Source organism: Mastacembelus armatus, chromosome 16, assembly GCF_900324485.2.
Source record: "Mastacembelus armatus chromosome 16, fMasArm1.2, whole genome shotgun sequence".
Classification (NCBI taxonomy): domain Eukaryota; kingdom Metazoa; phylum Chordata; class Actinopteri; order Synbranchiformes; family Mastacembelidae; genus Mastacembelus; species Mastacembelus armatus.
Genome location: NC_046648.1, coordinates 4,443,926 through 4,470,188, shown reverse-complemented (window position 1 = coordinate 4,470,188; position 26,263 = coordinate 4,443,926). Strand labels below are relative to the sequence as shown.

At 38.5% G+C, this 26,263-nt stretch overlaps 2 protein-coding genes across 8 annotated transcripts in view; one reads left to right on the top strand and one right to left on the bottom strand.

The window, feature by feature from the left end:
* The window catches only part of LOC113122796 (RNA-binding motif, single-stranded-interacting protein 3), a 113,023-nt gene extending 98,861 nt beyond the window's left edge, over positions 1-14,162 (top strand). For 2 of the 6 annotated variants that reach the window (XM_026294367.1, XM_026294368.1), the window contains 6 exons: positions 2,372-2,468; positions 4,561-4,611; positions 9,860-9,976; positions 10,292-10,378; positions 11,094-11,218; positions 11,946-14,162. In XM_026294367.1, coding sequence (XP_026150152.1) covers positions 2,372-2,468; positions 4,561-4,611; positions 9,860-9,976; positions 10,292-10,378; positions 11,094-11,218; positions 11,946-11,949 — 481 coding nt within the window. In that variant the 3' untranslated portion in view covers positions 11,950-14,162. Of the gene's footprint in view, positions 1-2,371; positions 2,469-4,560; positions 4,612-9,859; positions 9,977-10,291; positions 10,379-10,773; positions 11,219-11,945 lie in introns of those variants that run through there. The other 4 variants (XM_026294371.1, XM_026294370.1, XR_003294905.1 and 1 more) reach the window with 3 other exon arrangements.
* Positions 14,163-16,058: 1,896 nt separating this feature from the next.
* entpd3 (ectonucleoside triphosphate diphosphohydrolase 3) lies at positions 16,059-23,971 on the bottom strand. Of its 2 annotated transcripts, XR_003294904.1 has the most exons (11): positions 23,854-23,971; positions 21,684-21,821; positions 21,164-21,281; positions 20,726-20,885; positions 20,234-20,393; positions 19,864-20,091; positions 18,915-19,178; positions 18,721-18,831; positions 17,578-17,715; positions 16,413-16,661; positions 16,059-16,326 (listed from the first exon to the last, which is right to left on the bottom strand). XR_003294904.1 is itself a non-coding variant. In XM_026294366.1 (10 exons), the coding sequence occupies exons 2-10, from the start codon at positions 21,816-21,818 to the stop codon at positions 16,473-16,475; spliced, it is 1,503 nt and encodes a 500-aa protein (XP_026150151.1). In that variant the 5' UTR covers positions 21,819-21,821; positions 23,854-23,971; the 3' UTR covers positions 16,059-16,472. The 2 variants fall into 2 exon arrangements, 1 of the variants encoding a protein (XP_026150151.1); XM_026294366.1 differs by having other exon boundaries at positions 16,059-16,661.
* Between the last annotated feature and the right edge of the window lie 2,292 nt (positions 23,972-26,263).

Genomic DNA, 26,263 nt, shown 5'->3' with positions numbered 1-26,263 from the left:
ATTGGCAGCGAACTGCCCAGGGCTAATAGCCTCCATCAATAACCTTGGATCTGTCCTCTAACTACTGTTTCTCTCTCTCAATACACATCACTCTAATGAAAAATACAATAAACACAATAAGAGAACCATATTGAATAACCTGGCTGCCTTTGCTCATTTGTTTTCATCAATGACAGTAATACAGTATCACTAATGCAAGTCATACATTAATCGTACAGTCAAAAAGATGGATGTACACTCAGTAAAGGAGTTTTTTGTCTTGACACTGATCATTCCATGTTCCAGTTCTTACTCTAACTTATTTCTCTTTACTTTGAATTTTGAGAAATCTCTAAAGCTAAAATATGTCAATAAATTAGGGCATACAGTATAAGAGCTCAAAAACACAGCAAATATAGAACATGTGTATAGATGGAAATATGCATAGTTTCCTTTGAGGCTATATTTATAAGAACACTGAAAGGTAACTCGAAGTTGAAGGGTGCAAGGAAAACATTTAAGAAAATCTATGTCCTTTCAAGGAGTTGAGCCAGCACCTAAAATAAAACACACAATCAACCTGCACGTAGACCAGAGAATATGTAGTGCTAATAATTCATGAGATTGTTTTTCACTGTATTCTGAAAAGTAGAGAGCAACTGTCTTAGCTGTACTCTTCATGTAGAACTACGACTTGAGGTTCAACAGACCAAATAGAGCATAAAGATCCAAAGGGGAGGCTGCAAGTGCGTGTGAAGCCCAATCACGCTCAGGAGCTTATCACAGACTGTTGCAATCCAACTGCATCCACAAGGCCTGGGCTGCGATAGTTTAAAATATCAGAACGTCTGCATCTCGCAACTAAGGTTCAAAAACTCCTTGTGCTATCGCTGACCGTACAAATGTAATGTGAAACAGAAAGTCTAATAACAGAACAGGTGGGTACCTCAGGAACCCATTTCACCCTTGAAATGAGATGTGTGTGTGCATCCCAGTGGAGTAATACCAATCCATCTATGTTTTTTTGTCTTTGGCTGGATGCTGAGCCTGACTGCCATCTTAGTGTACTGTGTATTCTATTATATATAGTAGATAACTACAACAGTAAAGTGCCATACATCCATTTTCTATACCCACTTATTCCTTAACCAGGGTCACAGGGATCTGCTGGAGCCTATCCCAGCTCTCTTTGGGTGAAAGGCAGGGGTACATCCTGGACAGGTCACCAGTCCATCACAGGGCCACATAGAGACAAACAACCTCACACACTCACACTCACTCCTATGGACAAATTAGAGTCACCAATCAACCTGACATACATGTTTTTGGACTGTGGGAGGAAACCAGAGTACCTGGAGAAAACCCACACAAGCACAGGGAGAACATGCAGACTCCACACAGAAAGGCCCCTGATGGGTTGCGAACCCACCACCTTCTTGCTGTCTTGCCACTCAGCCACCAGGCTGCCAGTAAACGTTAAATAATAAGATATTTCTTAGTAGTAGTTTGGAGTAACACTAAAAAGTAAACCAATGGTGTGTTTGTTTTAAAGTACTTCTCAGTCCCATTTAGGAACACTTGCTTTGTGCCAAGTGTCTTTTTATACAATCATGGCATTGTCAGAAACAGATAGGGGAGGGCTTCTCTCTGTCTGTCTCTGCCTCTCTTGCTCTCCCTCCCTCTTATTCACTCACTCCCCCTCCCCTCCCCTGCTCCATTATTCAGTCAACAGACACTTTGGGATCGATCGGGCACAGCAACACAGCCTGGCGAATGAAACATGTCCTCTCTAGGTACACAATGATAAATAAAGCACCGAGAGCCACAGCATTCTACCAATACAGGGTTGGGGTTGTTTGAAATGAAAGGGAAAAAGAAAACAATCATAAGGGCAAATAAATGTATAGGAAAAGAAGTAAACTGAGTGGAGTATGTTACAAATGTCAGCTGTAACCTTCTCTGCAAAGTGATTTATACGTAGGTGGGAACCTAATGGGCAATACTGAAATGTGTATTTCACCCACTCGCACATCAAGGTAATAATTCATTATTATGCATAGCCATGAAGCAGGCTCTTCTGTAACATGTTGTGTACTTGGGTGCAGTATCAAGTCTCTTCTAATATATTTCTGATAGTGTGGCGCAGAGTGAAGCTGCAATATTTATTATTTCCATGATAGCCTTGTTGGTGCTTGATCCATTTGTCAGTGATGCCTTAAAGTGTATTGGATAGTTAAAAACAAAGATGTACAGGCTCATTGTCAGCTTTTCATGTGGCTGTGTTTGGAGAAGTGAAACAATTTGCAGAGTGGCCTATTGACTGATGTTACAGATTTTTGTCAAAATTGATGGTGATGTCAAAATAGAAACCTTTTCTGTTTTTCTTCCATAGGTTCTACTCCTCACCTTACAGCATCTCCACCAATCGGATGATTGCGCAGACATCAATCACACCCTTCATCGCTGCTTCCCCTGTCTCCACATATCAGGTAGATACTGTCTGAGTTCTGCTGGGTTATATTGAACTTTAGGGCGCTGTTCCATTGTGAGTTTAGATGAATAACCTTGTCGCTAAAACAGCAAATTCATCATGTCAGTTTATTTGCAAATGCAGGCTACTTTCGTAAGCAGTTTTGTCTGGAAAACACCCCAAGTTTCAGCTGCTGACATTCTTTCGGACCTTGATTGCTGATAAGTCGTCGGTTTTTACAAAGCAGCTAATGTTTTCAGTCAGTATGTGGCTTTAGTCTGGCATCCCATAGGGCTACAATGCAAACATTTAGCAGTGATAGCACTGCTTTGCATGTGACATTCAGAACTCAGTAGAAAAAAAACATTGAAACGAGCATTATTGCTGTGGTTTTATAATATTCAGGTGACTTTTTTTCTTTTTTTTTTTGTTAAGGTAACAAATATCTTGACATCTGCAGTGCAAAATAGTCCCCAGCAAATGGACAATTTACTATTACAATTTACCAACGTTACCTAGATGCAATATTATCATTTAATAATATTAGTTAAAAACAACATTACAATTAAGTATGTTAGCTTAAAACTGTAGTGCCCAGCTGTTTGCTCAGGAATTTAGTAGGAATTTGCTCAGCCTTTTGAAAATCTGACAGAAATTATTTGTGGCCTGTTTTTAAAGATTTATGTCTGAATTTATGGCTTGGTGCAGAGTGCCATGCACTGGGGAGGAATGTTTAAAAGTATTAAGAGATGGACAAACACAATGTTGGGTTTGATCTTTTCATAGCATTTTCTAAAAGTAAGAAAACTACAGCATAGCTCATCTTGAGTGAATTTAAGAGCTCAGTAACATTGCATAAGTTAAGGGCTTTTAAAATATATTTTCAGTTGATCCCATCAACAGATCTGTGTGTCGATCCTGAACGTTCAGATCAAGCAAGTTCTCTGTTATGAAAAACTTTAACACAGAAATTGAGCTATTAGCCCGCTCCATTCACGATCATTCTTAGCCTAGCAATTGCAAAACACTATTGTAGCAGTCCTCCCATTGATATTTCATTAGGAAATCCTCCTTTAGTCTCTTTAGTCTTTCTATATTCCCATGTGTCTCACCCTCACTCTTCCACATACAAATAATATAGCAATTCATGTCAAAGCTAGCTGCTGATGTGGCTGTGGTTCTGTAAGAGGTTGACTCAGCACTTGATCCTCAGTTTGTCAGGTGTGCAGACTTTAAAACAAACACCAGTCCTCCCCCACAGCTTCTCTCTAGCACGAAAAGCTGCTCTAAATGAGAAAGACAAATGCAAAGACACACCTTCAGCAGTGCAGAATTACACAGAGACACATCCTGCTTTCTGAGGAGAACACACGAACACATTAACCTATCTTGTGTTACTATAACTCCTCATAAACACAGGTAAGCGAACATATACATGCTCTCATATAATGTGTATGTACATACTACATGTGTATTGTAGTTTACATATCAGTAAGGGGCTTGGGAGATTTGTTTCTGCTCCTGCTGGGGTTGGGCAGTGGGTAGCAGATGAAAGTGGTGATTTGTGGCCAAGACAGGCTTTGATGATGAAACCTCCATCGTGAAGAAGTAATTATTAGACTGTATTGCTCTCTGTGCTCTTCATATCCTCTTGTAATTACAACATAACATAGTGTATAGTGGACCCTCACTTACTGCTCTAATATTCTTTAAGCCACACTGCCACAGGGACTGAGGCTCTGAAATGGGCTTGTAAAGACTTGAGCTAAAGATTAATTTTCTCTCTTCTCCTCTATGGTTTTCTCATTTTCACTCTCTTCCTGTCATTCGGTCTTGCAATTGTCCTTCTTTATGTTCTCTCTTCCTCAATTCTTTACCCACTCATAATAATCTTCTTTTTGATCTTCTGTTTCCTCTCATCTGATCCTGACCTCCCTTCTGCATCCTCCTACTTATACCCATCTCCTCCCTCTTTAATTACTTTATTTTTCATTCTTCCTTTTTTAACCCTCCATCTTCCTTATTTCTATTTCCTTCATCATCACTGATTTTACTCTCATCACCTCATCTCTTTTGTTCTCTTCCTTGCTGTCCTATTTTCTTGTCCACAGGTACAGAGTACATCTTGGATGCCACATCAACAGTATGTTATGCAACCTACAGTAAGTTACTGAACCAGCCTCTTCTTTGTTTTTTGTGTCAGATGTTGTCTTTTCCCACTGGAGTCTTTTACTCAATTCCCTTTCACTGCCTCCCTTTTACACTACTTTCCTATCTGTCATCTCTACGTGCAAGCATGCCTCAGAATGTGGTCATGGTCATTTCAGTCTACTCATTTGAGCAGGTATAAAGATATTTTGTGGCAATGCTCATCTGAAAAAGCTTGACCAGCAGTATCTTTGTCTGTCATATTGACAGCCACAGAATTTATGATCAGAAACCCATCCCTCCTAAAAACCCATCAGGCCTCTTTTATTCTATAATGCTGCTTAAAATTTTTAATAATTAATATTTTCAGATTTTTTTTTTAGCTCATAATGTGGTGTAAATCATGGTGCAGAGTCACTTGTGAAGTGCTATGAATCACCAAAAGCACATAAATCCAAGAAAAAAAATGACACTGGGTTTCCAACAGGTGCAGCAGTATATGACAACCAAAGCCAGGTCAGACCAGTAAAAAACTCTAGCCCTGAATCGTAGTCCTTTGCTGCTGATTCAGCCCGTAAATAACCTCCTTAAAGCAGCTCATGGAGCTCAGTGGAGCACAGTCTGAATTCAGCAATGAAAGATTGCTCCCTGCTGGTTTTGAAATGAAACTGCAAGCACAGAGTTCCGCACGTGTAGTGGTAAACATGATGCTGATGTTGAAGTAAAAGGCAAATGATCAGATTTATACAGTGATACATATAATAATATCAATGCAAAAAAATAAAACAAAGTCGTATCATGATGCTCTGATGTATACTGAAGGATTCCTCTCCACTCACAAATGCACACATTTTCTTTCACACGCACACGTAAACAAATTTGACAGAAACTGCACTTACATTATATTTATACAAACAGTATAATCTCAAATATTGACTGTGATCGTAGGTGTCCAGACAATATTCACCATAAACAACACTTACCTAAAGATCCTCAGTTCTCTCATACTCTGTCACACACAAACATAACCTTGACACATGCTCCAAGGTTTATACTGTTTATACTATTCTGTTTTTAACTGGTTCAAGGATTAAAGTGCATTTTGATCACCTCTTAAATATTTATTCACCACCAGTTCCAATTGCTCATGTATACTCTATATTAGTCATTTTAACATTACCTCTGTTAATATAGGCTAGTTTAACAGTGTTAAACATTGTTATACTTCATGCATTCCATTTCATAGCTGTTATGAAAATGTCCTCACTTAGGAGAGCGTTCATTTGAAGGGGAAAAACTTCAGTCAGAAAAGTTCATTGCAAGACAAGGGCACAATCCAGGGATATTGGCCACCATAACGAGCAGAAGCAATCAGACATACCACGTTGGCTGGACAGAAATGATATCCTATGACAGCACTCTCTTTACTAGGTATTTTGCATTGGAAGACGAGGATTTAGAATAGCTGTATTGTAAGGCTCATACACTGTTGCTATTTTTCTAGAGAATAAAGTTATCTTCTTTTACAAAACGATGATATATGACATATGGTATCATCCAGATTTCTGTCTAACCACATTTTAGTGAATAGATTTCTTGCCAGCACCTGCAGAATGCTCCAGTGAAATTGTCAGCTCCAGGGTTGTGGAAGATAGAGGCAACACAGATATGGTATTTCAGCTATGTACTGAGGAACTGATTTAATTGTCAATAGTTAAGCTAGTTCCAGATTCTGTTCTGTTGTCTGTCATTCTGTGTCTTTGTATCTTTCTGCCAACTCCGAAAAACATTCTGTTGTCACGTCTGATTAAAATGATGTCTGTGAAAGAGGATAAACCCCTCTGTAAATGTGTTTTCAAACAAATGTCCCTGCTAATTATTTGGCAGGCTGCTAGATATTACTCTACAAATTGGAAGAAAACAGAAAAAAGAATTAAGAGAAAAGGAGAGAAAATGCCTGCATTTGACAGAGGGAGGACAGGGGAGGAAGGCAGGTGCAGGGAAGTGAGAGTGAAGAACGGATTACAAGGAATATAGAACAAAGAAAACAACTTCTGCAAAGCATGTCTGAGCTTTGCATGCCTGTTCCCTAGTCTTGTCTCTGCATAGTCAAAATCCCTGGCAAAGGGCAAAGGCTAGTCAAAGTATTTCCTGGATAGAAAAAGCATGACAAATTTAAGCTGTATCTGTGAGGGATACTGAGAGAGATACAGCAACTTAGAGCTGTTCCTATAGTAGCAGCGGCTTTGTAACTGCTATACAACAGCTAATGACTACTAACTTTGATTAATGGTGTGTGCTCATTGACACATTTAGGTTGATGCACATAAGCACGCCTTTGCTGAGCACTCATTCAACCGTCCATCATTCAGGTAGAGACTTTTATATATTTGCAGTGCCAGTATTGGGAGGTTGCTCACTGATAAATATACATGCTGTAGTTTTATATACACACACTGTAGACGCAGGGTTTCTAGAGAAATGAAAGACTCCAATTAAAAGGTTAGAATGAGAGAAATAAAAACAGTGCATCTTAATTCCTAGGGGACAAATCCAGCACTTAGCACTAGCAGAACTATATTCACACAAAGACGCAAGTATAATACACACAAATTCATTCAGATGCACACACATACAGTACAAGCAAGGACACCTATACACACAGTAGAGTGCCTTGAGGACTATGTGTTTCTGAGCCTTGGTGGAATGCCCAGATTACTTGAACTCCCTGTCTTTACATCTTAATTAGTAAAAGGATGTCTTTGTGCATAATTACTCACAAATCCCCCTACCGGAAATGAATGCATTACTCTAACCATGCAAAGCAAGAAGACAAGGAAGGCAGCTTATTGTGGAGGACTGTAATGAGACATCCAAAGAATTGGAATTTCAGATCTTCCTGAGTTAAATTGCTATGCTAAACCCATTCGAGGAGACAAATCAGGTTATGAATGTGTAGGAAGAAAGTGCATTTCCGTACATATCTGAGCCTGAAAATGGAGCACAGTACATGATTTGTTTCTCTATTTAACGCTGAAATCCTGTGTGTGCAAAGCTGACACCGGAGTGCACATGTGGGTGCATGCTTTCTGCTTCATGTAGTCCTGTAAAATCCTGTGTGCCTTTGTGTGTAAAAAAGGTGTGGTTTATGTATAGAAAATCAATTTTGTGGAATAATAGAAACATCTGCTTTTCTGAGGACATCACCTGAAATAGCACGAATAGCACCAGTTCACATCCCTTGCATGCTCACACACAGTGCTTCCATCACAACAGCAGCGGTTAGTGGTTTTCTCGATAAATGGGTGTCATTATCGCTAATCCTGTGTATTTGATGCTGCATGGTGCCTGCAGCATTCTGCTAGTCAGCTTCACTTCCCTACTGGAAAAATGACAGCAAAAAAAGGGAAATCAAGTAAGTGAGTGAGAGAAAGAACGAGTTGAAAGTTGAAGCAAATCTTATTTTTCGTATTTTTCTCTCCTGTCCCCAGGGAAAAGATAGACGTCTGTCTTGCAGACTCATTTATTGCTTACCTCAATGAGAAAGTGTTAATACTTTCATGATACATGAAAGTATTAACACATGCATTCATGATTTATCGCATGCAGTTATACACACAATCACACACCAACTAATGCGTAGTGTTTGCATGCAGACACATGCAGAAATAGCATGTTTAACACTTATACAACTATAAATCAGAGAAGACAATTAGTCATTGGGGGTTTCCTTTTGTTTTATGAGGTTTTCTCTTTGCATGGTTGCCTGCTGAGACTGGATGAAGTGAGAGAAAGAGCGAGGGAAGATGAGAACTCATTAAACAAGACAACGCATTATATAGATGGATAAAAAGCTTGGGTATTAGCTAGATTCTGGCTGCTAAATGTACCTCCCTGAGCCAAAGCTTTGTGAGGGTTTGTGTGTAGCTCTGTTGATGCGCCTGTGTGTCGATGCATGTGTGGATGCCTGTTTGTGTGTTTAGAAGTGCCACTCATTCACTTGTATTGTTGAGAGGGTGTTGACAGAGCATTTCTGATAGCCAGACTGCTGTGTTCTTCAAATAGATTTCCCTATGAAGACAGCAGTGAGGAGGAAGAGCACTCTCCACCGTCAGCACTTCTGACAATCCCTATCTGTACTTCATATGTGTGTGTGCCTTGCATCTGAAGTGAGCAGACATAAGGATCTTCACTTACTGTACAGATTTGCAGCTGTGAACAGCTCTGATAGACTGTGGGCGCACTAGTGTGATTCACACAGCCAGAACTTTCATCACTCAATATGTGTTTCTTATGTGTGTTTGTACTGTTTTGAGCCTCCCAAGGAAACACTGCAGATACAGGCTTTTTAAAATGCCATTCAGCTGGGCGGTTGACTAATATGTCTCAATTTAATACCTGTATTCAAGCATCCTGTCTCAACATGCAGCTACAGAAAAGCTGACGACTCACTGGAGTGATCCTGACACACATCCACAGATACTCTGTGCTCATGGGAAGTGTAGTTAAAACAGCTATCACAAATGAACAATGTTTACAGCTGCACCGACATTGCTAGTAATCTCAGACTCTCCTGTTAAATCTATACAGAGCTGTTAAGGCTGTAGCAGAGCTGTACTGCAAAAGTGGAGCTCAGAGCATCAAGGTGTTAGGATGCATGAAAGCCCATCATATTCAAGAGATTTACAGTAAAAGCCTCTCCACTCCATTCAGAGGCATGTTCTGTCAAGCCTGCCTGGCAAGCTAGTTGAATGGCCTCATTGCAATGTACAAAGTGAAACCAGTTGCAGTATCACTCTTAAATAGGTTACTCTAAGTCTAAGCTACTTCTTCTGGCTCAGTGTTTGAAAATGTTTTAGTTGTTTGGTGTAAAAACCAACATCTTTGCCGTTGCAGAAAACACATCAAGTGACATATTTTGCTGTGCTAATAATTTACTGTCAGTACTTTTAGTCTTACTGAAAGGAGGAGTTTTGGATTTCTACACACTATTTTATCATCCTCTAATTCCATTTCCTGTACTTCCTAGCCTCACATTTGCCTTACTTCAATCTTCTCTCCTACACCATCTTTTTATATACCTCCTCCTGTGATCACTTTAAATATTTGCCTAAGCCGAACATTATAAACGGTACTTTTGTTTGTTACAGTTATTTCCACTGATTGTAATAGAAAACTTTCTAATTGGAGCTAATGGATTATTCACCTTGTACAACAACATCTATAACTTGGCTTGTCATGTGTCTTCCCTTCCTGCCTCAGGGTGCTGTCATCACCCCAGCTGCGGCCATAGAGCCCAGTTTGTCTCTTCACCCCTCCAGTGTAATGGCTCCTCTCACCCAACAGATGAACCACCTGTCTCTGGGCACTACAGGCACTGTGAGTTACAGCTTTTACCTCCTGCAACCATCCTTCTCTCCGTGTGTGTGTGTGTGTGTATTTACATTTCTGTGATAAGCTGTAATTTCAAATCACATAGTTATTACCAAAAGAACCTTGTACTGTTTGCTAAGTGTGAAATGTGTAATGACCTTGGGTCCAAGCCAGGTTGTTGTTATGTAATGTATTGTGAAATGTTAAAACGCATTGTCTCAGCAGGAATCTCAGACACTACTTTTAATCAGGGGTTCTGGAAGACATTTATTTTTTTGTGCCTATACTATATTATAATCTGTGCCCCTCCTCTCTCTGCAGTACATGCCTGCTGCAGCAGCTGCTCCTATGCAAGGAACCTACATTCCCCAGTACACTGCAGTGCCTCCCTCTGCCATCACAGTGGAAGTAAGAAGAAGTTGTTTATTGACTAGTCATTCCTTATACCAACTTCTGTAGCAGGTTTATATAGGCTTATAGGCCTATATATTAAGCTGATGTGAATAATTGTAGTTGTGAATGGCTATAGTTTTGATATATATTACTATAATTGCTATCCTGTAATACAGCATTGCCAGTTACTGATTTATTGCCATTGAGGGCATTTCAGGTTGTAAACCTTAATAATATCAGGAGGCCTTTCTGAGTGGAGTTTTTATGTTCTCCCTCTGTCTGGGTGGGTTTTCTCTGGCTACTCTGGTTTCCTCCCACAGTCCAAAGACATACAGTTTGGGGTTAGGTTAATTGGTGACTCTAAATTGCCTGCAGGTGTGAATGTGTGAGTGTTTGTCTCTATGTGTCAGCCCTGTGATAGATCTGTCCAGGGTGTACCCCGCCTCTCGACCAATGTCAGCTGGGATCGGCTCCAGCCCCCTCCATCGGATAAGTGGGTATATCTAATGGATGGATAGATACAGGAACTATTTTTTATTTCTTAAACTGGAGTTACACCTGTCTCACCTGTCTGACAGGTTAAACCCTTTTATTTTAATCAATACAAAGTGACCTTTTATCTTTGGTAAACTGTTTGGCCTTACTTCATCTTGTCTAAACAAGGGTTGAAATTGAACCTGGCAGCTTGAGGTTGTTTCATGTCTGACTTGTTTCTGTAATTGTGTTTCAGGGCGTGGTGACAGACCCTTCTCCACAGACAGCCGCCCCCTCCTCGCAGGATGGCAGCGGGCAGCAGCCTTTGTCAGTGGAGAATACAGGAGATCATGCCACCGCCTACTCTTACCAGCAGACTAAGTGGGTGTTGTATACCGCTTGATTTTTATGACATCCTTGCTGTACTGTGTGTGCTGTTTTGATTTGTTCAAGTGTTGTTCTATGGTTTTACCTTTACAACAAGTTGACAGTTTTGCTGAAAATAGATACAAAGTAGAAAGGAGGCTGCCGGTGTGAGATTCTAGTCTGGAAAAACGTAACAGCAACAAAGCTGAATTGCTGCTGCAGAAAGCCAGTGTACTTGTACACATAAACCTTTTACTGAGTTTCTGTAAAAATGGAAGGATAGTGGGCTGGAAGTACCTAGCCTGAGTAGCCACTGCACAGAAATTATTCCTCCACTTAGTTTTGTTCACGAATTGACTAACCTGTCAACTAATACTGTATAAAATGTTGATCGGTGAGCATTAAAGCTGCTGGCCAGGCCAGCTGTTTCCACTTTTTGCACTAAGCTGAACTAACCAGCTGCTGGCTGTAGTTTTATGTTCCTCATGCAGAGAAGAAAGCAAAAAAAGTGTATTTCCCAAAATGTTTAACTAGTCTATATTCTATATTTTGTTTAGTATATTGCATGTATAAGACCCTGAAAAGGGAGAACATCAGGCAATCATCATGATTCAGGTCACAGAATCATGTCAACCTGAGCTTGTAAAATATTCCCTGCTGTGCCTTCTTTAGAAACTAACATTGTCCACAGTTTCCTCAGTTACCCCTTTTCTCCCTGACTTGATTGTTCTGTCTCCTTTAGATAACAAGATCGGTAGGAGTCATTGCTGCATTGCCTTTAGATGGACTGCACTGAGGCGCTGGAGACACACAGAGAGTCAAAATAAAATGGAGACAAAAAAAAAGAAAAAAAAGGTGACATGGATGACACCAAGGGGAGTATGCTTCCACTGTGCACAGGCACCAAATAAAACACAAAATGAAGACGAAAAAAAAATTATATTTCTTACCAAGCTGAACTAAGAAAAGACAATGGTTTTGCTGAACTTGAGGACAATGAAATCAAACACAGTCTGCAACTCTGAGTATATCATTTCTCACAGTGAGACTGGACTTTGCCTCCAAAGGAAAAAAAAAAGACATAGACTGAAACCTAAATTCAACCATCAAGATGTACAGAAAAAAAAGAACATTTGAATGTGCAGGTAGATTTTCAGACTTTTTTTATTAAAACAGAAAGGAAGCAAAGTCTAGAAAAAACAGGTTGTCTTCCTTTGATATTAAGCTACATTATTTTCATTTTTTTATTATTTGAGTAGTTTTCTAGAGTATCAATGTTTGGTAAATCTTTGTTGCCTTAATTTTCTCAACTTTGGGAAAAACATTTTCATAGTGTTGGATTATAAAAAAAAAACTGAGTGGTTGACTGAGTGAGAGTTTCTTGGAGTTTCTGAGAGCCTCTATGATGAAATCTACGAAGTTATCTGTACAGGATAAAAGATAAGGTTGTATTTGTATGGAGATGACTTTAAATTATGTGGTGCAGTGCAGCTGATGTTGGTTGGTAGGAAAAATTAAAATCTTCTTTAATGTGACTTGGGGAAAGGGTCAGTCCACTGCTTCCTGGAAAATGCAGTTTAGTTAAATCATGGGATAAAACTTGTTTCTTCATCACATTTGTACTTTTTTTGTTTTTTAAATGCAGTCTTTTTACCTTCCAAAAATCTTTGCTTTGCCTGCTTTGCTTGTCTCACTGCAAAAAGAAAAGTGAAAAGGAACATTTCTGACTTTGAAAAAGCAGAAAGAAAAAAAAACGCTAGGATTTTAAAATGTGCAAAAAGCAATAGTTTTAGTTAAACTGTTAACAGTTTCTTGAGTCTTTCTTTACACATGCAGCTGACAGGTGGCATATTTTATACCAAAGATGAAGAAACTAGGTAGTGAAGAGATCTTCCTTATGTTGCTTTTTCTTTATTTTTTTCACCTCTGAAACTGAGATTTCTTTTTTTTTTTTATATTGCATGTCATGGTGTTGGTGTGTGAGATCATTTTTATCAGCGACTGAGAACGTGTAGTTTCTCTCTAACATAATTGTCTCAGCCAGAAAATTATTGTCTGGGATGTTTGATTTGTCAGATGACCAAACATGGTGTTTGGTCATAAAGTAATGTCAAAAGACTAGACATCCTGTTGGAGATAGTGGGGGAGGTAGGTATATTAGGGGGATAGGTTGGTTTACGATACTTTAATGATAAAGAGGCAGACGTGCATTACACCCTGAGGAATATTGGTGTGTGCACTGAACTTGGATATACACTCAACCTTTTCTGGTTGCACTGATCAATCAATTAATCTGGCACCCTAAATGCCCTCAGTGAGATGCTGTAACTCATTATGACAGCTTTTCGAATGCCCTAGATTTAATAATTGTATTCTTAAACTGTTTTATGCCGCTGTCTTGCCAATGCCAAGCCATTTAAAATGTGAGCAGGGTGATGATCTCTGTACGAGGTAAGGGCATTTCATTTGAACAATATCATTTCAGCATATGTACATTCTTTTAAACAACAAGGAGGATTTTTTTTGTTGTTTTTGTGTCTTCTGTTTTCATTTGTTTTGTTTTTGAAAACTGATTATGTTGCGTGAGCTGCTAAAGACTTTTCAGTATTGGGGTTGAGGTTTTCTTGTGTTGGGTGGGTATAGGTGCACCTCCAGAGTGACAGTTATGGGGGGGATGACAGCTGGGGTAAGTAATAGAAATTTGCATTATTCTGAAGTTCACGTCATCAGTAGAGAATAAACAATGAAAAAAATGTAACACAGTATGGACTTTAACTGGCACCAACACTGGCTCTGACGTCATACTCTTGAAGCTACACCCACCTAACGATGTATCGATAATAGGAAGCTAGTGGAAATGCAGGAACATACACAAACAAAAAGCATGATTTAACCAAAATCAAGCAGATACAAACCTCTATTGGAAAGTAAATTATTGAAGAGAGAGAGAGAGAAAAAGTAGAGAAAGCAAGAACAAAAGTAATATTTATGAGATCTTTTTGTACAGGTATGTAAAACAAGATGCAACAGAAATAACTTTGATGATGCTATTTTTTTATTTGCTTGGTCACATGCCTACCATGTCTTTCAAATTGTGATTCTGAGAGTGTCTGTAGAACCAGTGGAAATTGCTGTAGTTTCAAATGCCTCTTTTCCTTGTTCTTTTTCTTTTTAGACAAATCTTTCAATAAAAAATGTTTCAAACAGTCAATAAAAGTCAATATCTTTTATAATGTGCAAGGACAAGGCAGTACCACCAGGATGCACCATTGCCCACAGTTTAAGTCAAGGGTTGGAGGATTAGAAGAGCTGTCTGTGTTATTGTGTGGTAATCACCCTCATTGTGTGGTTTTCACACTAGGGGTTTTAGAGTTGGTCAGCTGACACAGATAAAACAGGCTTTTAGATTTAAACAGCCATAATTGTTCTTTAATATCTCCCCTGCTTGTTAATAAATTAGATTTGAAGAAGGAGCCACTTACATGCTGAGCTAAGGTCATTACGTCGGTAAAGGTGAGTTACAATGCAACAGTCATGAAAGTTACATTTGTACATAAGTTTATTATATATAGAGAGAATGATCAAAACAGACCTAGTACAGTACGTGCATCACATGAGAATCATGCATAATACTGTCCAGTGCAAAAAAAAAAATCACTGAAACAAATGTTAAGCTCATATTCATGCTGTTTACAGTCAGAATGATGATGATATCTCGGTGAGGGAATAGCTTTGTTTTAAATGTTTTGGATGTACTTGTCATACACAGCTCAGACAGTCATGTCCCTCTCAGCCAAACCTTTCCCATCTAGATATATCTCAGGGTTTCTGTTGTTTCAGTCTCTCATCAAAGACATATTGATCCAATTAGATATCTTTAATACTATATATAAACTATACCATGTATATGTGTATATTAGACACTGGGCATATGTGACACTCTATTTCTGCTGCAGTTTCTATTTCAGTGACTTCACTTTGACCCTATTTTACTAATTTAACCAATTATGCATGTCTAATATTTATTCAACAATACTTCTGCTTTGTGTACAGAAGGAAACCATACCTATCCATGGAACAATACAAGGTTAGTATATACTGCACTGTAAATATGATGTATTTGGATTTAAATACAATAGTTTTCTCTTGTATTTAAATCTATTAATTGTTTGCAAATGAACTATACAACATAATGTGTTTAGTTTTTAAAATCACACACAATATGGGAGGTTTTTCATTCAGTACATTATTTAGTATGATTTTAATTCAGTAAATGTGGACTATTTTTGTGTAGTTATGTTAAACACTTCAGTAACGATATGACAAATTGACATCGATTTGTATTTAAAGCTGATGCATTCTGTGCAATTGCTTAATATACAAAACAGGAAAAACATAAGTGAATGAATGGTGCTTTTTCATAAGAGCCCATGTTTGTACATGAGCACATGAGTGTGAATGTACGAACAGAATTTCAGATTAAGATTAGAAAATTTTGAGAATACATAATGTGTGACAATAGTGAGGATATGGACATTTCTGGATGCTCTATATCTGTGCACCACTCAGGAAACCACTGTTACATTTTTAATCATAAAATAGCATTTTTCCCTTCAGAGAAGACTACACTCAACTAAGTAAAGAAAGATATATGTGAATTTCCATCCATCCATCCATCATCTATATCCACTTAGTCCTAACCAGGGTCCCAGGGATCTGCTGGAGCCTATCGCAGCTCTCTTTGGGTGAAAGGCAGGGGTACACCCTGGACAGGTCACCAGTCCATCACAGGGCCACATAGAGACAAACAACCTCACACACTCACATTCACTCCTATGGGCAATTTAGAGTCACCAATCAACCTGACATACATGTTTTTGGACTGTGGGAGGAAACCAGAGTACCTGGAGAAAACCCACACAAGCACAGGGAGAACATGCAGACTACACACAGAAAGATCGAGTTATGTGAATTTCCCTGAGGTAAAAATAACTGTGTTTATAATACATTTTGAAACAGATTTTTACTGTCTATATGAAATTAGTCTCACATATAAAGGTAGTTCACACAGAGGTTTTCATCTAAAGGCTCTTCAGTTGTCAAAAACTGTGAAATGTCTTGAGCTGAAAAGAAACATTTACGTTATCATTTCAACTTTGAGCATATAAAAGCGTCTTTTATATGCTACTGTAGCACTTTGACTACTTACAGAAATACAGCAGCCTTCAGGGCTTTCAGTGTCAGATCATCCTCCTTGTAACTTATAGTCTCAGTAACAGGTTCGAATGAGTATGATGAAAACTAAGACAACAGTTACAATGGTTAGAGCTGAAAACAGGAAGATAAGGCCGGCAAAGACAGGGTCTGTCATGGGAGGGATTTCTTTCACTTCAGACGGTATCATGTTGGACATACTCAGCATGTAGCCTAAACTCCATCCTATGCTGGTTTTCTTTACCTGAAGAGAAGAGAGGAGATTGTCACAAATTGTAACTGAATTTACATGCTGTATACTTGGTAGTACATGCAGCTAATATATGCATGCGTTGTCATGCTTTGCATGCCTAGAAAATATCAACCAGTCCTGTCATGAAGTTACACAGTTACAGCCGTAGGGCAAAAGATGAGTAATACTAGCCAGAGAGCAGGCCTAAATAGAAAGTTTGTCTGTTTAGTAATTTCATCTGAATGGACAACTGCCAGATTCCCAGATACGCCAAAGGGAATACGCCCCACACTAACGCTTTTGTTAAGATTGGAAACTGGGAACATCGCCAGCTGTTGAGGAACATTATTACAATCAAGTTTAAAGGGTAACAGCCATTGCAATTTGGAGTCTGTGCCTATAATGTGTCACTTTTTAAAAGATACTTCTTTCTTTATGACTCAAGAGTGATGAACTACATGTCACAGACCAGGAATTCCCACTTGTTGAGGGAGTTCCATTATGAAAGGCACTCTGTATCCTCAGGGCATCCCAGAGCGATACATTGCCTGCCTTTCATTCTGCCCTAAATGATTTGTGTGCAAATGATTGGTATGTCAGCTATCCATCCTTAATGGATCCCACTGGGTGGTCTCATTCACACTTTTATATGTTAAGGTCTGGTACATGGCAGTGTTGTGCATGAGAAGCTGATGACAGCTCAGCACAGCTCTCATCACACCATGACATATGTGCTATATTCTGATTGTTGTGTTCTTACTTTGTCTTAAAATAAAATGAGCAATAGTTTGTGACAGAACTATACTGTGTAAACAGAAATGTAATAAATAATGTAATAGAGTAGATATGCCTTGGCTTTGTATTTGTGTAAATCAGAAATCAGTGTTGGTGTTTCCATATTGAAAATGATGTGTTTTGTCCAACCAACCTCTCTTTTGAAGTTAATCTGTTTCCAGGTCTCTTTGTCAAACTTGTATCCATCTACCAGCAGTGTGAAGATATAGTGAGTTGCATAACAGTATGTCCTAAGGTATCTGTCAGACACCCAGTGCTTTTCTTGTCTCATCTGAAAGAAAGAGAAACAATGATTAGAGTTAAACCTGATTAGGAATAAAAAGACACAGAACTGAACTCAAAATATCAATGTTTAAATTAAGATGAAGATGGTGGACTTTGACAACAAGACAGAGACAAAACAATATATGATTAAAACTAATTTGCTAAGTTTACTATCTCAAAGAAACTTGAGTCTTTAGGTCACTGAAAAGAGCTTTGCAATAGGGAAATATTTACTGACATGCCAGAAACATCCATCCATCAATTATCTATACCCCGTATTGACTATTTAGGCTCCCAGGGATCTGCTGGAGCCTGTCCCAGCTCTCTTTGGGTGAAAGGCAGGGGTACACCCTGGACAGGTCCCCAGTCCATCACAGGGCATGACAGAAACAAACAAATTACATAAACATTTTCGCTTGTTTAAAATCTCTAAATAGCTTGGCTAATATAATAAAAAGTAACTGGGCTTCGTGTTGCGTACGTGTGAGCTTAAGTTATGGTTACAGGAGCAGTCTGACATCGTGCAATGACTGCAGAGATCCAAGTGACATCCCCGCCCCCTTGTCAAGAACAGATGTGTTCTCAATCAAGTCTTCCCATGCCATAAAATCCTCCTCTGTGTTACACACAGCGCGGTTATGGATTAATCTGTGCAGTCCGCCTTGATATTTACTGTGGCTGAGGTGCACAGTAGTGCTAGTTATTGTGCTAGTTAATAGTTGTTGGTGTGAGAATTGAGTAGCTGCATTGTCAGATTATTTCATAGGTTCCATTGTGTTGCCACTTGTGTTAGTTAACCATGACTGAGCTCGTTTACACGGAATAACACCATTGCAGTGCACCTCTGCCACTTATCTCTGTTTGTGCATCTGTGCATTTTTTTGTCCTTGTTGTTTCCTTTTCCTCTGTCTTTTATTTCCATTCACCTTATCCACCATTCACCTCCTCTTGATTTACTCTCTTATTGCTTTCCTTCCTTTGCTACAGCTGTATACTAATTTGAAGAACTTACCACTGTCCAGGGTGTGTGGCAGAACTTCCTAATTGAGGAGTTGAACTGATCGAGATCTGATGTGCCATTCAGCAGTAGAATCTTAGCTGTATAATAAAATCCAGCATATGCCTGGCAGGAAAAGTAGAAAGTAGTAAGTTATTTGGCATCATCATGTGGCTCCTTGCATGTGTTAGATTTGCACCGTGTGTTACCATAAAATCTCCACTGACTGGCGGCTGCTCAACCCCATTGAAGGAACATTGCGATGCTGAACAAGTCTTGAAATCAAATATAGACTGCACTATACTCCTGCACTTCTCTGAGTCACCAGCTCCCACCATGAAGAGCTGTTGACCTGGGTTGTAGTTTCTGTGTTTCTTTGTGCACTCTGTGTCATAGATGGATGAGGCGTTCATAGTGATATTAAACCCTTCAGGGTAGCAGGGGTTTATAATGTAGGATGGGTCAGATGATTCCTGGAACATTAAATGCAGGAAGAAAATGTCAAAAGAATTAATGAGGAAATAAAATTATAAGAAAGAGAAGGAACAGGAAGAGACATGAGATAATTAGAGTTAAGAGTTTGGAGAGTGTTATGTATCCATTTATAGAAACACCATCTATTTATATAAATAACTCCTTATTTACTTTAATTACACCTTGCCATATACAGGCCCTAGTGTAATTAACACCTTTACAGTTTACACCAGAACATTCATGGAAATGTATATCCATTACGTAGTCTCACAGTATGGCATGTTCTCCTCACTATTCGTTTTACGAAGTTATAAGCTACCAGAAAAAATGCATTTCTTGCAATCTAGCATGATGACGTTCACGGTCCAATCAATATTCTTAATGATATAATGCATCCTTGACTGGTCTCTCTTTGCCTGTTTGTAGCTCTGGAACAGCACTGTTCACTAATCAATTCTTAACTCTGCATTAATGGATTTTGGCTTGCCTATGTATGCAAAAATGCACACATTCCCACTGCTACATGCACATAAATGGGAACATAGAAACATACAGTACAGGCTGAGTGAGCCCAGAAAAACCACCACCAATAACTTTGCAGTAGCTGAGAGATATGAACTTTAATGATTGACACAAATTGGTCCATACAGAGCCATACAAAAGATGAAAAGAAAAGCTGTGTACCTGTACCACTTTGTCCAGAACTCTCTTCTCTGCCTCATTCTTACCATAGCAGAGGAAACTGTGTGTGTATACATTGTAAGGGTACCCATACAGTTTGACATGTATGTAGTCAGGACCCTTAAGATCTTGCTGGACTGCAAAGGCAATCTGGGTTGATGCTCCACCAAGGTCCATGGATCCCACTGTCTTTGCCCCGTCTGGGCGTACATAGGTGTTCCAGAGGTTTTTCTGCATATAGAAATGTGAGCGGCCCCGTTGGTTAACAGCATATATGTTTTTCTTTCTTTTCTTTCTATAGGTTATTTAATATTAAAAGGGAGAAGTACACTTTGATCAACATAGCCCTAATAGAATGCTGACAATGACTTACCTCTATAAAGTTTCCCATGAGGTAGTTAACGGTGATCCACCCATACAGCCCTTCTTCTTGACCAGAAATAATGGTGGCATTTTGGAAGGAGAAGGGCAAAGAGCTCAGGTATTCTCTGAGACTTGTCAGGATTTCATTGGACCTCTTTTCATCCTTCTCACTTATAGCAAAGCAGGAAAAGAAACAGAATTACAGATATTACTGCCAGTAGCAGTCAAAAATGAAATGAATGTCATTAAAGGAATAGAAGGAATAGTTTTTAGAAAATAGACTTTCTTTCTTGCTGAGTGTAAGCTAATCAGATGGACACTCCTCTCGTGTCTGTACACCAGCCAGTTCAAGGGACTTCAGACCTAACAGCAATCCTAGCCGTAACTATAACATTCAGTAATTAATGCCTTATCTTGTCAGTCTTCTTTGTCATAGCCCAATAGATTAAAGGTAATGGTGAAAGAATAATCTGAAACTACAATTTATTTGATGCTTTCTCACTGTAGTAGTCTCATTCCAGCTGTAGCTCCCAGAAAAAGAGGCGTGGAATTGTGTTTTTCAGCTGGAATGGCATGGATGATTTTGTCCATGCAGACTTTGAATGCTTTCCATGATTCAGCATCTTTCTGCGCGTCAACTTTCATCTCTGAGATACCATCACCTGTGGGCACAAAGCCAAGCTAAAATCATATTCTACAGTACAGGCACTAACACATGAAATACAATGCAGAGTAAATGCATTTCCAACATTTTTAACTTAAGATGAACAAAGACTGATGGAGTATGTCTCAAACTGAGTATGTCTCTTTCATTCTTCTCTTCATTACATATTTTACCTCAATTTACTCCAAAGTTTTAATTTAACTTTTTTTTTTTGCATTTTGTTTAAACTAAACACTAACCGCAATGTCTCTTCTCATTGTAGATTCAGTGACTCACCAGCAACTCTGCAGTTCAGTATTTCAGTCACTACTCCTGTTTCATTCTCCTTCTCCCCTGGCCACTCATACAAATGCACGTTTGAACGGGATGAACCCGAGTCTATCACTATGCCATACTGAAGACACAAACAGAAAAAAATCATGTTACAACGTCATGTTGTTTGGTGGTCAGTCTATTTGATTGGCTTTCTGACCTTGAAAGGCTCTAAATGATGCTGTTACACAGACAAAGAGCTGAGGCTATAAACACTGTTTTAAAATGCAAAAAGATTGTTACGACCCCCACACCACCACCCCTCAGGCACACCTTTTAAAAAAAACATACATTCCATTAAGACCAGCATCCATCGCCACACTGACTGATGAGTTATCGTCTTTGCAAGACACTGACCCCAACATCTGGATAATGTCTTGCACCACATTTACAAATGAAGATCTAAAGTCCTTCAGCTAAAGGGTAAGACCTCTGAGAATGTGGGTGCATCTGTGGACACTTGGACATGTGTGTGTATGTTCACCTCTGAGCTGTACTTTTTAAATCTCCACGTGTCCTGGATCACGGCAACAGCAACAAGGGCAGCAATACTGGCCAATAGGAGAAGAACTATTCCTGTTATGCGACACTTATAGCCCACTTTTCTCTTGGAAACCATTTTCTGTTGGCAAGAACAAAAAGGGTAAAAAACAAGGAAACGTTTGATAGCAACTTTATTTAGTCTGTCCTCGGAGAAGATGCTGGCAACATTAATAGATAGAGGACGGAGCAATAGCATCATGTTTAACAAACACATACACTGAAATAAAATTAGAGAAAAGATGACTGACTACTATCTTTCATCATGGGCTGCAATAACTACAGTACGATATTTTAATCATATAAATCACATTAATCAGGACCAATTTTGATCTGTAGGAGGACAGAGAAAGCGGTCATTGAAGTTATTTAGATTTGTTCTGTATTTAACTTATAATAGGCATGGAGACAAAGCCAGACATTAAGTATATTTGCGGAGATTCTCCATAAGAGAATAATAACATCTAGAACGAACAACAAAATTGTAGGCCATGGAAAAATGCTCAAAGTAAACCTTTGATCTAATTTTAAACATGACATGCCAGAAACTGCTTTGAGTTTGAGTTTTGTGCCAAATCCATCATATGTGCTTTGATGAGGAAATTGTACGCATACAGTAGGATAACAGAAAGAGTTCTCATACACAAATATTGCCTCTTATTCTTCTTGCCTCTTGCATCTATTTCTCATCCAATCCTACAGAAGCAGAAAATAGCTGTAATTAAGGTTTAAACACAAAATATAACCTAGTCTGTAACACAAAACACAGCTTTTTGTCCCTGAACACACATATATACTTTTACTTACTAATTTTTTGTTCTTTATCTGTATTGAAAACTATAATTAACCTAGCAAGGTCACTGTTTACAGTAGTACTATGGCTGAAAATAGTGAATATTACAAAGAATGTCACATCATGCTGTACTACAAATTTGTCTCCTGCAAATTCAGTTTATATAGAGCAGCTGCAGGTTAGACACCATCATATTTTTTGGCTTGTTTTTTTTTTTTTATATCTTTATTATGTTTTTTATCAGTAATTTCCCTCAAATATTGTTTGTATTGTTTTAGTTCAATAGACTCCACAGTGCGCAGTTTAAGTTTTAATTTGACTTGCACTACAGATTGGCTGGCTGTAAATTGGTGAAATGTGAGGACACAGTAAAAGCAAGTAAACTAATTAAATGTGGGTAATCTGGTTTTGCTTTGATTTATTATGTTATTTACTGTCATTTTGAACTTTGTACAGCTATCACTACGTTTTTTAAGTACATGTAAAACATTGCAGTCTGGTTTGTCACAAACATTTAGTGCTATTAAATGAGTTACAGTGTGCTTATGGTGTGAATACAATTACAGGAAAGCAACAAAATGTTAACTCATCTATCCATCCATCCATTATCTACTGTATACCCACTTATTCCTATTTAGGGTCACCAGTCCATCACAGGGCAGCAACAAAATATCTAAAACTAAAAATAATAAAACTATATATCTATGCGCCTGAATTAAAATGCCCTAACTATAGAATGATGAGAGTCTATCCTGTTGCATTATTCATTTACACTTTTTACAATGCAAGCAGTTGCAAATTTACATGATGCAGCTTGCAGCGTATAGGATAACACTGGTGTACTGGTCTAAAACTGCACACCAAAAACAATATAAACCACACTGCTTTTTGGTTTCTATCCTCATTTAGAATAACCTTCTCTTAATCTACATTTGTGCACAATGTAAACAAAAGCTTCATTTCAAGTTATGGGGCAACCATACGTTTCCTTTTAAGTTCCACACTGATAACACCAACCATCACAATATATCTCTGACAGACGTGTAGCTGTGAGTCAGATAACTTCTGCATATTTGTATGTTACTGCCTCTGCCTGTGGGGACTGGTCTTCATGAAAGTAAGCCAAATGTGAATGAAGGCTAACACACCCCTGCAGCTCAAAGTGTATTATGCAACACACACAATGAAACAAAGTTAACCTGTGTGAATTAGCCTTTGAGCATAATTTTTTGTTGTCTTTTTTTTTTAATTTACAGCAAATTATCTTTTTTTAAGATAAAATAAATGCATGTGAGAAAGAGGAAATGTGTTTGGTTCCTACCTTGAAGAGCTGGTTTTTAGATCCTAGCTGAGAGTGGGATTGCGCTGGAGAAGGGATGAAAAAGCAGGAGAGTAGCAAAGGAAGGAAGAGAAGGGACAGAACAGGAACAAGGGAGTGTGCTGTGGGTGGGAGAAATATGATGAATGATTGGCCCACAGGAACAGGAGTGGTAACCCCAAGAAAACAGAGAGTGAGAGGGAGCATGGGAGGAGCAATGTGTTCAAACTCCAGTTTTCATCACTCCCACAACACCAGTGCTAAAGAGCAGCCAGGAAACAGTCAGTTATGATGCACTCAGGGCTGTTACTTGTTCATTGTCTTTGTGTAATGCCTACACACATTTACAGTACAAGTATTTGTGAGTGTGCATAAAATAATGTGAGAAGCAAGAGGGGGCACTGTTGTAAAGTTAATTGATGTAATCAATAAGATAAAGTGCAGTTTGGCTGAGTATCTGCTGCATGGGTTATCACAAAGTCAGCTTTTATTTGATAGGCTTGAATTTACGGACAATGGACAGTGAAAAGCACATGATTGAGTACTGTAGCAGTGAAAGATGTGTTGGTATCAGCAAGCTACACTTCAAACATATGTTCAAATTATTACAGTGAAAACTATGATCCATTATCCAAGTAATATGTGTACAGTTGGAAAATAGTTTTCTTATCCAGTATGTTTGCTTTGCTTTCAGAGGAGGGAGCTGAAAGCAAAGGTTTTTTTTTGTTCATGTGTCTGGAAACATGAGTTCCTGCATATATGTGGGATGTGACATATTAATGGAGTGGAAAATGTTCAGATTGCATCAGTCTCTACAGTGTAAATCAATGACCACAACATTTCAGACCAAATATTTGAATACTCCTGAACATTTTTATACCAAAACACTTTTATTCATTAATTCATTCTTTTGTTAATAAATACATTCATTTTTTAAATCGTTTAGCCAATCATAATGTGCTATGCTCACCCATCAATTTGTCTCTTGCACTTTGCCTGTGTTGTTATTGTTGTTACTGTGGTTACCCATGTCAGTGATTAATAGTGTACCTCTTACCTGTCTGTGTACCTTAAACCTTGTTTTCTTGCTACATATTTCATGTCCCCAGTCTACGTCTACATCATCATTCAGAAAATTCCTGTAAAAAACCCTCCCCTCCTGAAATAAAGTACCAAGCCAGGACCAGTGCAGATGAAAGACCACTAAGGAAGAAAAGGAATCACAAGCTCAACAGAAAGAACAGAACTCATGGAGCAACCCTCAGGAAATATCAGTAAGAGGAGGTGGGGGTTAGCTAGAAAATAGACTTTGAAATACTAAGTAAGGAAATATATGTGTGAGAAATGTCTATCATTGAATGAGTATATGCAGAAATATATTTTTCAATTTACTACTATCACAGTTGTTTTGTAGACTCTTATGTGACACAAACTGATAATACCATCTGCAGCTCCATTTGGTTTAGCTTGTGAGCAAGAGTGATCTATAGTAGGATGTCTATTTTTAAAAAATCAAACTCATTAAGCATTACTTAAAGTCAAATTAGTATACAATCACATATTTTGGCTAATTAGGATAACACTAATCGACCTGGGCCCACTAAATTACTGTAAATCAAAAATTCCACCTCCACAAAAGCAGCTAAGACTACGGTCTCTGGGGAAAGCAATTTATGCTTTTTGAGGTTTCCTGATTTGTATTTTCACTGAGCCCCATTCTTCAGAACCCAAGGCGTTTTTGATTAGAACAGTTACACACTGGATATGAGGTAAGGAACAACAGATTACCTATTACTGTATTAACATTTAATCTTTTTTTTTTTTTTTTTTTTTACTGTTTTTCCTTTTTTTAAGTAAAACACCTTATCTCCACTCAATACATGAGTTGTCTAGTGTTAATTGGTAATCTGGGTTTAAGGGGTTTTTTTTAAGGAGTTTGTAGCCTCACCCCAAAAATGTAAAAGTACAGACTGGATCTAGACTGAGTTAGACTAAGTTAGGTTCATTGACTGAAGTCTCTCTGGCCAAGATTACCATAACAAAGTTGGTGGTAGAGTAGAGTTATAGTTATGCTTAAATAATTATATTATATATATATATCATATATCTGTTACTATATATTATAAGAGGAAAATGGCGGTTTCACATAGGATCTTTAACACAGGCCATTACGTTCTAGTGAGAAGGTGGAAGGGAAGGTTTCAGGAAGAGAGCAGTCAATAGCTGGATGATGAACTCTGCATCAGCATCATTTTTGATTAGAAACCTATCCCACAGAGTTTTAGGCTGGCTGGATGTAACAGCTTTAATATGAGGGCTGAGCTGGAGTCAAGTGCAGAGGAAGATCAACACCATATGAAGGACAAAATGTCAGCTTGTAGTTGCAAGAAAAAGTAATGGCACTGTTTGCAAA

Bases quoted from the DNA above. Each gene is read 5' to 3' on its own strand.
- entpd3 (XM_026294366.1), bottom strand. From the start codon at position 21,818: ATGGTTTCCAAGAGAAAAGTGGGCTATAAGTGTCGCATAACAGGAATA. The intron at 20,886-21,163 runs GTGAGTCACTGA...TTGTGCCCACAG, and splicing joins ACTGAACTGCAGAGTTGCTG to GTGATGGTATCTCAGAGATG. The intron at 19,179-19,863 runs GTACACAGCTTT...TTAATGTTCCAG, and splicing joins TTCTGGACAAAGTGGTACAG to GAATCATCTGACCCATCCTA.